Raw genomic sequence first — 12,117 nt, 5'->3', positions numbered from 1 at the left:
TGCCAAAGTTTGGCAATCTGACTGTTTGCAACAATGTCGAAACAAGAGGTGCGTTTGATTTACTCTCATACGCTAAAAAGTAAGGGCGGAGTTTAATTTGGATTTTTAAAGTGTTCCCATTAACATTAAAAGTAACTGATTTAGTTGTTGAGTAATTCATTGTTCATTGCGCTCATGCAGATCAGGTACTAAACCAGACGATAATAGAAGAAAATAGACCTTCAGTATTTCACATGTCATCCTCCGCCGGGGACTTGTTTATATAATCGAGCGCTCCCAACCCGGAAACAACAAGTCAGCTGCTAGGAAGCTGAAGGTGTTTATCCCTAATGAGCTCGATGGCTAAAGTCGTCAGTCTTTAGGGTGTTTTTCACACGGTTGGAGTTGTTCCTGGAGAAAGTTGAACTGCTGCTATCTGGAAATCTGTTACAAGCTGTAACGATGAAGTCTGTGTTTCTTATCGAAGCTTTCACTGTGGCTTGTTTTGTGCTTTTAAGCCAAGTGACAGCGAAGGTAAGGCTAATATGAGCTAGCATTGGTTAGCTAGCGTTATACAGAAACTGTTCATGAATGCATACAAAAATTAAATCTCGTATAATGGAACCCCCCTTAAAGATGATTATATTTTGAGTATTGACAGTAAAGCGTTAAAATGGCTTTGCTGACTGTTGTTATCCTGAGTTAAAGACCTTTTATGAGACAAGCAGGTGCGTCGCCGATGCTGCTAAATCTAGACCTAGCTTTAGTGTCAGCAAAAAAACGTGATATGATGAAGAAGAGATGTAATGCAGACCGCTCTTTGTAGCCAATGTACTGACATCTAAGTGTATCCTGTACTTATTTAGGGAGGCTAACAGCTAGCATCGTCTTTAGCTGCTCCTCAATCAATAATAAAGGTTTTAATTAACATTTTATTATTGCAATATGACAAGAAATATGAAAGTGCAGTATGAACTGTGTAGCTAAATGTAGACGACATCAGGAAGACAGACACAAAGACTACTGTGGTACAATATGGCTGACATTAATAATTCAAAACAGCTTCTGGGTTAGGGAGGGTTAGGGTTTTACTTGGGATAAAAAAACGTTATTCGTCTAGCACTTTTTAAAACACAGTGTCAACAAAGTTCTTCACACTGAAGACTGAAACAATAACAATAATATGACAATATAAAAATAAGAATCTTAAATCACCACAGAAATAAAACGGGATTAAAGCAGCAAAATACTGAAAAGGAATGGGGGGGGGGGGGGAAATGCATATACATTGTACTGAACTGCCCTCAAGAGGGAATTTGAATTGGAACAACTTGGAGCAATACATAGCCAACAAGGTAGGGCAGTGATAGACCATAGACACTTTGTAAATAAAATAAAACACAAAATATTGCACATTCCTTCTAAGATGAAAGTCATACATAGTTATAACAACAATGAGACACACAATTATCATTAAAGGGTTGTTAAACAGTTGAGCGCAATTAAGCTCTTATCTTGATCAATACTGTTATCTACCTAAATGTTACAATGTTATGTAATTGTGTTGTGTTTATGTGAATAGAGAGAAGTAAACAAAAATTGTAATCTATCTGTTACAGAATTCTGAGGACATCCGTTGTAAATGCATCTGTCCGCCCTACAGAGAGGTCAAGGGGCAAATCTACAAACAAAATGTTTCTCTCAAAGACTGGTATGTAAAGTGACATGTTGCTACACTTTAATGACCTGATCAATCCATATACTGCTAACTACTAACTTCTTAATGTTATATTTTATTTTTCAGTAACTGTCTTCATGTAGTTGTACCCATGCCGGTTGACGGAAAGGATGTGGAGGCATACTGTTTGCGCTGCGAGTGTAAATATGAAGAGAGGAGCTCAGGGACAATTAAGGTAAGCAGCAGGGTTCGTTAAAAAGATTGGCTTATTTTTCTATTGATCTTTTGGTCCTTGAAATGAAAATTGCGAGAATTAGGATCATACCTTCCCTGAATTTGAACATTATCCATTTGCTTGTTTTGTCTCAACATAAAACCCCCAACATTCTAATTTACAATGACATAAAATAAACAACCCATCCTCTGGAATCAGCTTTGATTGAAACATGCCTTAAATTATTAACAGATTATTAAAATAGCTGCCAATAAATTTTCTGTGGAATAAGACATTAATCAACTAGTCACATAATTCACTGTGTTTTCTGTGTTTGGTTCCAACACATTTGAAAGGAAACCAAACATATTAATAATCCTTTTAATTTAGAATCAGGGGCGTCAGTAGTTCAGTTTGTAGGGCTTGGCTTGGGAACCAGAGGGGCGGCGTTTAAATGCAGAGACTAAATGTCACTGTTTGTGTACATACTTTATGTTTGACATTTAAAATGGTAATTAATTCAAATCCTAAAAGTCGTTCCTTTCCTTTCTTCCTTCCTTCTGAATTTTTAGGTTACCATCATAATGTACCTCTCCATTTTGGGGCTGCTGCTGCTCTACATGGTTTACCTGACTCTCCTAGAGCCCATCCTGAAGAGGCGTCTGTTTGGACATTCGCAACTGATCCAAAGTGATGATGATGTAGGGGTATGTGTTCATCTTTATTTACAGTATTGCAACTCAAAGATGGAATGCACAATAAAGGTTTACATTATGGTAATGATATTACTGCCCCACCCTTTTGCCCATAAAAGGAGTTATTTCTTTCTTGTCAATGTGTCAACCTTTGCACATCATGTGACATGTGACTCATTCTTTGTGGGTAGAAGAGTGTAAAAGCTCCCAAATGACCGAATAACACATTAAACAACAAATATTTATTTTATATATTTTAAATAAATAAATTAGGTGGACCACTTCCTTCAATCAGTGCTGTTTAATCTTTTCCAAACAAACATTTAAAAGTGCGCTCTCACTCTTTATCAGATCCATTAGTAACCACAATCGCAGGCAAAGATCTGCATTGCGGAAACCTTCAAACGAGTGCCGGATGCAGCCATCTTTAACCCTTTTGGGTTCACTCCCACATCACATCATTGTCTCTTTGTGCTTTTGCCACTAAACCTAATTCTTAAACATCAATACAATTATAGTCTGGATTAAACTGAAATGTAAGAAATCTAAACTATAAGATTGAGTTTAAAGGAGTGTAGTACTACAATTTATTAATTTAACCTTAAATTGAGACTATTTCTACATTGTAGCTTGTCCCTACACTGTGGGAGTGGGAGTAAAAAAAGGGAAAGAGAATTTATGGCAAAACCGGTATCAAAAGAAGTACCGGTACTTCTTCTACATTAATTATAGAGGAAAGGGTGGGCTCGTAATGTTTAGCCAGTCTTTGATACAGGGAGGCTGCTAAGCTGATACTCTGGTTGATTTCCCCCATGGAGGACAGCTGTGGCTGTGATCCTCCTAATTTAGTTTTTTCATTAACTTTTATTGGATTCCTTCTGAGAGTAATTAACATTTATTGTATAGACCTCAAGACAAATTACACAAGTATTAACAGAGAGACAAGCAATGAAGAAAGCCCACTGATGATAGTGAAGTACACATCACTAACTAAAGCACAACTCTGTATGACTGCATATACAAAATGTAAGTCTAATTATTTCAAGGGGCAAACACACTTCACACGGTTTCCTGTATATGTTTTATCCTTAGTGGAAAGCCACCAAAAAACCAATCAGTTAGTAGATGACAGCCGAACAAATAATGACTTTGTTTTTTCCCTTAAGGTTTATTTTGTCATTCACAACAGTACATTTTTTTTTTAATTAATGTTGGTAATGGTATTCAAAAGAGTCTCCACCAAACCATATTATCAAAATGTGACATTATTGCGATTTAAAAATGTTTTTCTCCAATATGCTGACTGTTGCGATTACATATATTGTAATTATATTTATTTTCTTTGAAATGCAAGATATACAGTTTGTCAACATCTTTTTATCCAATAGGATACATTTTCCTTAACATTTTAAACTACTTTTTCTCCATCTAGTGGTCTATAAAGGAATTGTTGCCAAAAAATGTAATTTGTACTCACAATATGTATTTTTACAAAAGGAAGATGGATGCTTAGCATATGTGTATAATCACATGTTTTCATTCTGTGTTTCCAGGACCAGCAGCCTTTTGCCAACGCTCACAATGTCCTGTCCCATTCCCACTCCCGACCCAACATGCTGAACAAAGTGGAGCATGCCCAGCAGCGCTGGAGGAGGCAGGTCCAGGAACAGAGGAAGTCCGTGTTCGACCGCCATGTTGTTCTCAGTNGGGGGGTCTGGGGGGATTCTCCCCAAGGAGATTTTTTGAAATACTAACATAAAATACACATTCTGGTACTCTCTTGAGAAGAAAAATAAATAAATCTATTACTCCACGACATATTTAAAAAAATGAATGCCATTTTAGTTTTTTGTTACTTTGTTCTGAAAGCTGAACCTGCTGCTCCTCACTGAGAGAAGAGGGAAAAGGCTGTGTGAATTACTTTACATTGTGAATAGAGTGGCGAAGTCCCTCCCCTTCCGGTGGACCTCCATGGGACCTTATTTCGGTAAAATTATGTATTGAAGTCAATGGAGAGAGAAAGATTATCTTTCGATCCCGTTTGAATTGTGCCACGAATTACACATATGATGTTTGTCAATTTAAAAGATAATTTTGCAAGTCAAAAAAATGTGTCGTAAAACTGTGAAGTAACACATTTGTTTGTGTGAAACACTCAATGAACTACATCTCTGGTCTCTCAGAACAACACACGTCACCAAGATGGCCGTCACTACTATCTTGTCAACAAAACGATTGACTCCCCTCACTATCACCACAATGAAACACGTCCAGAAGAATGTCATGCAAAGCTGCCTGCCTGCCTTCCTTTGATTCTCTCTGAACTGCCTGGTCTTTTTAATGTTTAATGTGAACCATTTGTGCAGATAGCGTGAAGTAGGGCGGTTTTGGCGCAGTGGTTATAGCGTTGGTCATCAGATCAAGAGGTGTTGGTGAACTCCAGTTCGAATCCCGCCTCGGCCGCCACTGCGTCAGGCCGTTGTTTCCTTGGGCAAGACACTTCACCCGCATTTGCTCCTGCGGGTAGTGTCCACAGTAATGACTCTTACATGTCTAATATGTGTAATGTGTGATTGTAAAGCGCTTTGAGCACCTGTAAAAGCGCTCTAATAAAAAATGTAATGCATTATTAAGTAGAAAAGATTGGCGTTCGCAGATGCTAGCGTTAGCGTTAGCATTTCTCCCCCGGGCTTAAATGGTGTGGAATGATCACACCGGTGACAGTACTCTTCAAAGGGTTCACGAAATATGACTACTACTCTTACTGTTTAACACTTTGGTTAACTTAATGTTAAGGCTAATAAAAATGACAAGGCTGTAATGCTAACTAACGTGCTAGCTACTAACTAGGTAGCTAACTTGATCCAGCCACTCCTGGTCCTTTCATCAGACAGGAAGCGAAAGAACGAGCAAGACCCATTGCTGGTATGATAACAACCTGGTACTAAGCACACAGGCATCTTGTTAAAGATTATCTTATCTTAGCCAGCGCCATATAGATAGATTGTATCTATATGGCGCTGATCTTAGCTATCTCTTAGTGGAGGAAAACAATTGTGACTGGTAGAGAATGGTATCTCTGCTGTTGATCTGTAATATTACAGTGTTACGTTGATTTGTTTGTCCTTCTCGGACCATGCACTACGCATTTCCGTGGTTTTGTGTTAGAAAAGAAAGCAAGCAATCAGATCTTGTTCTGGGTCTCTGGGTAGAATATCCTTCAACAAGGTATCCTTGATAGAATGCCCTGGCCGTTGCATTGAATGAGAGAGTACGTTTGGACNGAAGGAGAAAGAAATACAAATTGAGGGCTCTGTCACAGTGTTTCTTTCTCTCCACCAGTAACTCTGCCATGTTGTTCTCAGTTAAAGCTTCCTGCGATCAAGAGTTACTGGTGGAGAGAAAGAAACACTGTGACAGAGCCCTCAATTTGTATTTCTTTCTCCTTCTCATTTGTGGTTTGTACCTCATCAAGTGTGACATTTCCAAACTGAACTTGGTGAAGAAATTTGGATATGTAGAGGAAAAAGTCCCAGTCAAATGTATAATCGAAGCTTGGAACTCTTATTTTTGTCTGCAGGCAGCACAAGAGATTACAGTGAATTTATTGAGGCACAATTTTAAATGAATTGTCTTAAAAAGCATTTTTCCAAAACCAGAATTTACTCTCTGCCTGCTATCTACTTTGCAGAGGTGCCAAGCCACAGAGAATTTGCATAAAAAAATGTGATGTTGGACACTAATAGAATAAAAATAAGGTGTTATACCATCCTGTAACTCTTTCTGGCCACAGTGTCAGCTGGAGTCCCATCAGTCCAAAGCGGACCAGTCTTTAAGATCTTTACAAGCCAAACTGGCTTCAGAGTAAACCACCCCGCTGTAACTGGAGCTGCCCCTTGCTCAGTAATGATCTGTTGACATGTAGCTTTCACCCCAAAACTAACACAACATCTCACTGCAAGGGAACGGAAAGAGTGTAAAATATAAATGTATCAGCCTTCTTTGAAAATGCATGTTTTATAATGAATCTTTTATAAATGTGTTTTTGAATCCTTCATTCCTACCATAATGTCTAATGTCTAATAGCTGCTGTGAAATCCGTAATTTAATGCATTACATAACATTTGAAATTTAAAGTAGTGTCACTGAAATCCTTTGCAAAATTCAATGCAATCTCTTGCTGATGTCATGGTTCTTATAGCTGTGCTATTGGCCCTCGTCTATCGAAGACCCTCTTTAAACCAGTGCCCTTTTCGACTACCCTTACACATCTAATGAATAGTCTTTTTTTGGTACTTCTGTGTTGCTCTGACATCAGCTCGATAATGAAGGTCTGTGTTGTCTATCAGGCAGCATTAGTATGACTGAGTGCAAAGATTTGTTTCTGTATAGTTGGGCTGTGTACAAACCTATGAAAGTGTTCTTAACTATTGTGTTTGTTTTACCTTTAACTCTGAAATAAATCTATGTAATATTTGTGAATCTTGCATTTGTAATGTGTTCGAACTCTTCATGCTTTACTTTAGGCCTCAGGCCTAACCGGCGGAGCAAAGTGCAAACCAGTTTGTACGGATATACAGTTAAGGCATTATGCATGAGCACATTACAATGTGTTATGAAATAACTGCATTGTTTATCGGGAATTTGTCAACACCCTTATGACGAATTTGCATAAAGATACAAAACTAATACACTAATGCTTTGCATGATATTTAAGACATTACCAGCGACTTTAAGAAAGTGTAATGGAAATTGACTATTTTCTGGCATTTTATGACATTTCTTGATACATGATCTAGAAATATTCAGCAGATGAATCGATAATGAAAATAATTATAAACCAACAATTGAACAAATGTTCACAGTTTCCTTTCGGTTAAAAGTAAGCAACCTTAATCCCACCTAGTCATGAAATGGCAATACTTTAATTAACTCCAAAACCGTCTAGAAATCCCCTGGAAAATGGGCAGTTAAACTCTTCAATTAAATCTGGTGAGAACTAAAATTGTACTCCATTTATTTTCTGAAAATGTCTCACAATCTTCAGCATATTTTGTATTCTGCCTAAATGATTTTTATACAGCTGCGTCATCATTTCCTGTGCAGTCCACTTTTCCCTTTTTCCTTCTCCTCAGTTACACGGAGGAGGAAAAAAAATCAGTTTTCAGACAGACAGACAGAAAGCGACACAGGCTCTCTGCTAAAGAATGGATCTTTGAGCAAACACTGCAACAAACACACACAGGTAAGCAGTTTGTTTCACTTCATGTGTCACAAATGTTGAAGGAGTAGAAAAATAACGACTTTTTTACCTTTATATCTAACTTTTAGTATGTGTAGCATCTTTAGAGAGACAAGAGAGTTGATGAAAAAAAAGTTGTTTGTGTTGCTAAGTGTTTTGTAGTGATGGCATGATTAACATGACCGATATTAAGTTATTCATACACGCTGACTTTGATCGATGTCGCTGTGAAACTGTCTTTATCCACTGCTTTGACGTTTAGAGGGAAAAGTCTTTTTTCTCAGTATAAGTGCTGCATTTGCGTTAGTTAGCCTACAGGGGGCGCCTCATCCTATGAATTTGATCCGACAGATAATAACTAATGTCTGTTGCACTTATTAGACAATGTTAATATACTCACCTGTGTTTACCTTTTCCTTCATGTCCCAACACGTTTCAGTTCAACTGAGACATTTTGCCAAACCCACCCTAAAAACAGACTGTACACACATCCACCCACACACACACACACACACACACACACACACACACACACACACACACACACACACACACACACACACACACACACACACACACACACACACACACACACACACAGACTGTCATGCACACATATAGGAAACATATCACCATTACGCTACATTTGCTTTCAAGGTTTCTGAGGCTGTAGTCAGTCTGATGCTGTAGCTGCTGGTGTGGGGTAGAAACGCAAAAATGCCATGAGATAACAGACTGTCCTTGTTTGTACTCAACTTTGCGCCTCAGTAGCACAGTATGCTGTGAATCTGTAGCTGCAGTTATTCAAAGCATTTTATACACAATGGTGTTACTTTTTATTGAGCCAACAATGAAACCTCTGGTTTTCAGAGTTCTAATTATTTTTTTAATAATCAAAGGCTGAACTGGCTTGTCATTTTAAACACATTTTGATTTAATTTGATTTGATTAGATTTATTTCGAATGTGTAAAACAATAATACAAAAATGTAACATGAGAATTATTATACAATAGAAAATTAAGCAGTATCAAATTGATATACAAAAATATTACTGATTCTAAATTATATATAAACAAATAAACTAATGAAGTAATTATACATTACTTTCACTAAGTGTGATGGTACACACTGTGTCAAAAAGATAGTGAGTTCAACTTCACAGTATTAATAACAGCACACGAGTTGCCAACAAATACACCCAAGGTAGTCACTATTATTTCAGTATTATTTTCTATCCTCTCCATTGGGCATATACTTCAAACAGTCAAAACTGGTTTGAAATGTGCCTGAAGCTGTGTAAACTCTTGAAAATATGAATAATCAAACAGTTTACATTCCTTGTCATTCTTCCAGAGCAACCACAGAGAAGCAACTGTCACATGTACTGCATGCAAATATAAAAACAAGGATGTAGCTACATTCATCTACTGTGAATAAGACACTTGCAAGTCTTCTCTGTCAGTGCTGTCAGAAGTGTTGAGTGTCAGCTTCAACTTAACCCTGGAGTTTAAGAGCTGCCTCGGGTCTGTTTCTGACAGCCGATATGGTATTTATTTCACCAAATATATTCACAAATAGCTTTAATATGTCCATACTTCCCTCGAACCCTCAAACCATGTGACCATCCAGAAGCTGAGGGAAAGAATCTGAGGTGTAGGTGGGAAAATCCCCACAGAGCTGCGAAATAATCCCCCTTGAATGTTTTAGGATTTGGGATTGACAGTGAATCCTTAACAAACACACATAACATTTAGGGATTTTATTTGAGAAAATAAACATTCATTCCCCTTGACTCTCTGGCTTAAGCAGGTGTATAATAATAAGAGTGGGAAGAAAGATTTACAGCATAAGAGCTCTGCGGTCAATCCTGAGATTTTCTGTATATTATTTGGAGACTGGCATGAAACAGTGGAGCATCAAGGGTGTACGGATTTCATGGTGAATGTATGTTAGCACATGCATGTTAACTTTGTTTTACTGAACTTTAAATGCTGTTTGATGCTCCCACGCTAGAAGAGGATGTGGCTTTTTAATGACAAATACAGATGGTACTGCGATCCATGGAAACAATGAATTTCATGAGAGTACAAACTTGTGTTACATTCTGGTAAAACATCCCACAAAGAGGAGTCACTGCCTCTGTCTGTTTTGCTCAGACAGTGCAGTCTTTTCAGGAAGGACAATGTTTTACGAGACCTTGAAAAGGTTTTGAGTGGGTCTCTGAGAAAAGCTGCACAGTGGCAGAGCTATAGGCTTCCTGCTGACTGGATGAGATGAACTGTGATGACGGATGTCTAGGTTTTGTGACTTCCTCTGTTCCCAAGTCTGTGGGATGATAAGACACCCCAAGAGACTGAAAGGAGAGGGTTTATGGATGGGTCATGCTTGCACATTTGGTGTAAAAATGTTGCTTGCAGCAGCATATAAAGATAACCATGGCAAGTGGATTAAAATGTATTGTGAATATGAGGCTCTTTAGGTTTATTTTTTATTTATTATTTGACATGTCAAGCTTGCATTTTTGTTTGTCAACAACATCAGTTAGCAATGTGGAATAGCATATTTGTTCTGTAAGTAATTAGTGTAAGAAACCGATCAATGGCGGTAAACATGAGGTCATAGCTGCAACTTTATTAGTCCGGAAAGACTCAACCCAGATTTCCAAGGAGCACACTTGTTTTTCGCCCGATTAAACTTTTACTTCAGTCACTTCGGTTAACAGTTAAAACTAACATTACCCTACCTACTTTATTTTCCTATCAGGGTTTACCTACTTGCTTGTTCTGGAGCTTTTAACTCTGATATACAATATTCATCAGCATCAGGAACTCTAGATGTTAACATTTTTTATCCTTTGGTGTAGTTGTTTTTAATCTGGGATAAAGAGTACCTGACAACTTCTATCAATTTATATTTCTCCAGCACACAACACAACAGATACTTTTTGATTTTGATAAAGCTCAAAGTTGTCATACATCAGATTACAAAAGTTGTATTTACATGTATCTGAACATAAGTCGTAAAAAATCCTTTTGTTGAAAGCGATTCAATCGGGTTTTTTAGAAATGTAATATGATTTTGTCCTATTTCATAGAGAGGTGCTCTATACAGTAAATACACATACCTTACTTATATATTATTGTGAACAGCTGAATACATTGAAATGGTTAGCAAGCACTTGACCACTGAGAAGCAAACTGCACATGTTTGAAATGCATGTGGCTTTCTCATCTTGTCATCTGGTATAATGTTTTAAGGTATTTGTGGAAATGTGTCCAAATGAGCATACACAGCACATAGTCGGAGATGAATTACACAAGCTAACATAACAAAGTTTCTCTTTGTTTTTCGCTGAATGCTCCAGAAGCTCGGCGTGGGTTAAGTGGTTTAATTTGGTTGGAGTTAACTCAAACCTGGGGGGTTATTACATTTTGGGTGAATATTTTCATTTTTGTGGTCACCTCAAGTTTGGACCTGTGGTTCAGCTCTGAGCAACAATCCACATTGGATATACTTTAGAATATGTTCAGTTATGTAACAGTGGAAATTACTGTAGTTAGTAACTTATAGCTGGGCTAGGCAGTTTTCTGGAAAAGGCAAAAAATGCAAGAACGTGAAAATATGGGCATATTCATATTTATAATCGTAAAGTTGACTGTATAACAAACGCATTTTTTGTTTTAAGCTCTTTGCATCATCCCTCTCTGAAACTCTTTGCCGATGTTGTCAGGCAGTTTTTTTTCCAATGCTGGAATAGAAACTTTTTTCCGCAGGATTTTCTCCATTGAATCAGGCTTTCTAAAGGGATGTGCCCTTGCATCTGCATTTGTAGAACCGACAATAGGAACGCTATCCTCTAAAATGACCATGGATTGGCCAAGTTTCCCATTTTCTTGATTCAAATGCTGAAATGTGAATATAGATTATGTATATGTCACAGAAAAAGTGATACCACCAGGCTAAATCTCCTGCTAGGTGTGTGCTCTTTGCACTTTAAACCACACTGACGTAAAGGTACATCTGCATAATCACTGTAGCAGGGTTAGGATGTATTTGTAGTTTATGGGTGTATTTGCTTTAAAAAAAACTTGGAATACAAAACATTTGATCAGTAAATTATATTAGAAAGCTATGTTTGTTCCAGTTACAACATAAAATATTGCTCAGATAATGTAGGCCTAATGTACAATGATATAACACGGAGAGGTGCCATTCTACTCCACAATGATGCGTTTTGTTATCTTTGCTGGCACCTACAGGCTAAACAGTAATTGCAGGCGTGCTTTTATATCATTTAAAATCTAACTT

The 12,117-nt window shown here is 37.5% G+C and overlaps 2 protein-coding genes across 2 annotated transcripts in view; both read left to right on the top strand.

Annotated features, from left to right (window-relative positions):
* Positions 1-294: 294 nt before the first annotated feature.
* Positions 295-6,434, top strand: tmem9b (TMEM9 domain family, member B). The gene is made up of 6 exons (XM_010791539.1): positions 295-513; positions 1,599-1,690; positions 1,784-1,892; positions 2,444-2,578; positions 4,120-4,278; positions 6,360-6,434. Exons 1-6 carry the CDS (start codon positions 442-444, stop codon positions 6,432-6,434), a joined length of 642 nt encoding a protein of 213 aa, XP_010789841.1. The 5' UTR covers positions 295-441.
* A 1,309-nt stretch (positions 6,435-7,743) lies between these two features.
* The window catches only part of dennd2b (DENN domain containing 2B), a 44,990-nt gene continuing 40,616 nt past the window's right edge, over positions 7,744-12,117 (top strand). Inside the window, exon 1 of the mRNA XM_010791483.1 lies at positions 7,744-7,811. The gene's annotated coding sequence lies outside the window, so the exon portion shown is untranslated. The remainder of the gene's footprint in view (positions 7,812-12,117) is intronic.

This window comes from Notothenia coriiceps, unplaced genomic scaffold, assembly GCF_000735185.1.
Source record: "Notothenia coriiceps isolate Sejong01 unplaced genomic scaffold, NC01 NC01_scaffold00035484, whole genome shotgun sequence".
Lineage (NCBI taxonomy): Eukaryota > Metazoa > Chordata > Actinopteri > Perciformes > Nototheniidae > Notothenia > Notothenia coriiceps.
The sequence above is the reverse complement of the archived record's forward strand: the minus strand, read 5'-3'. Positions and strand labels throughout refer to the sequence as shown.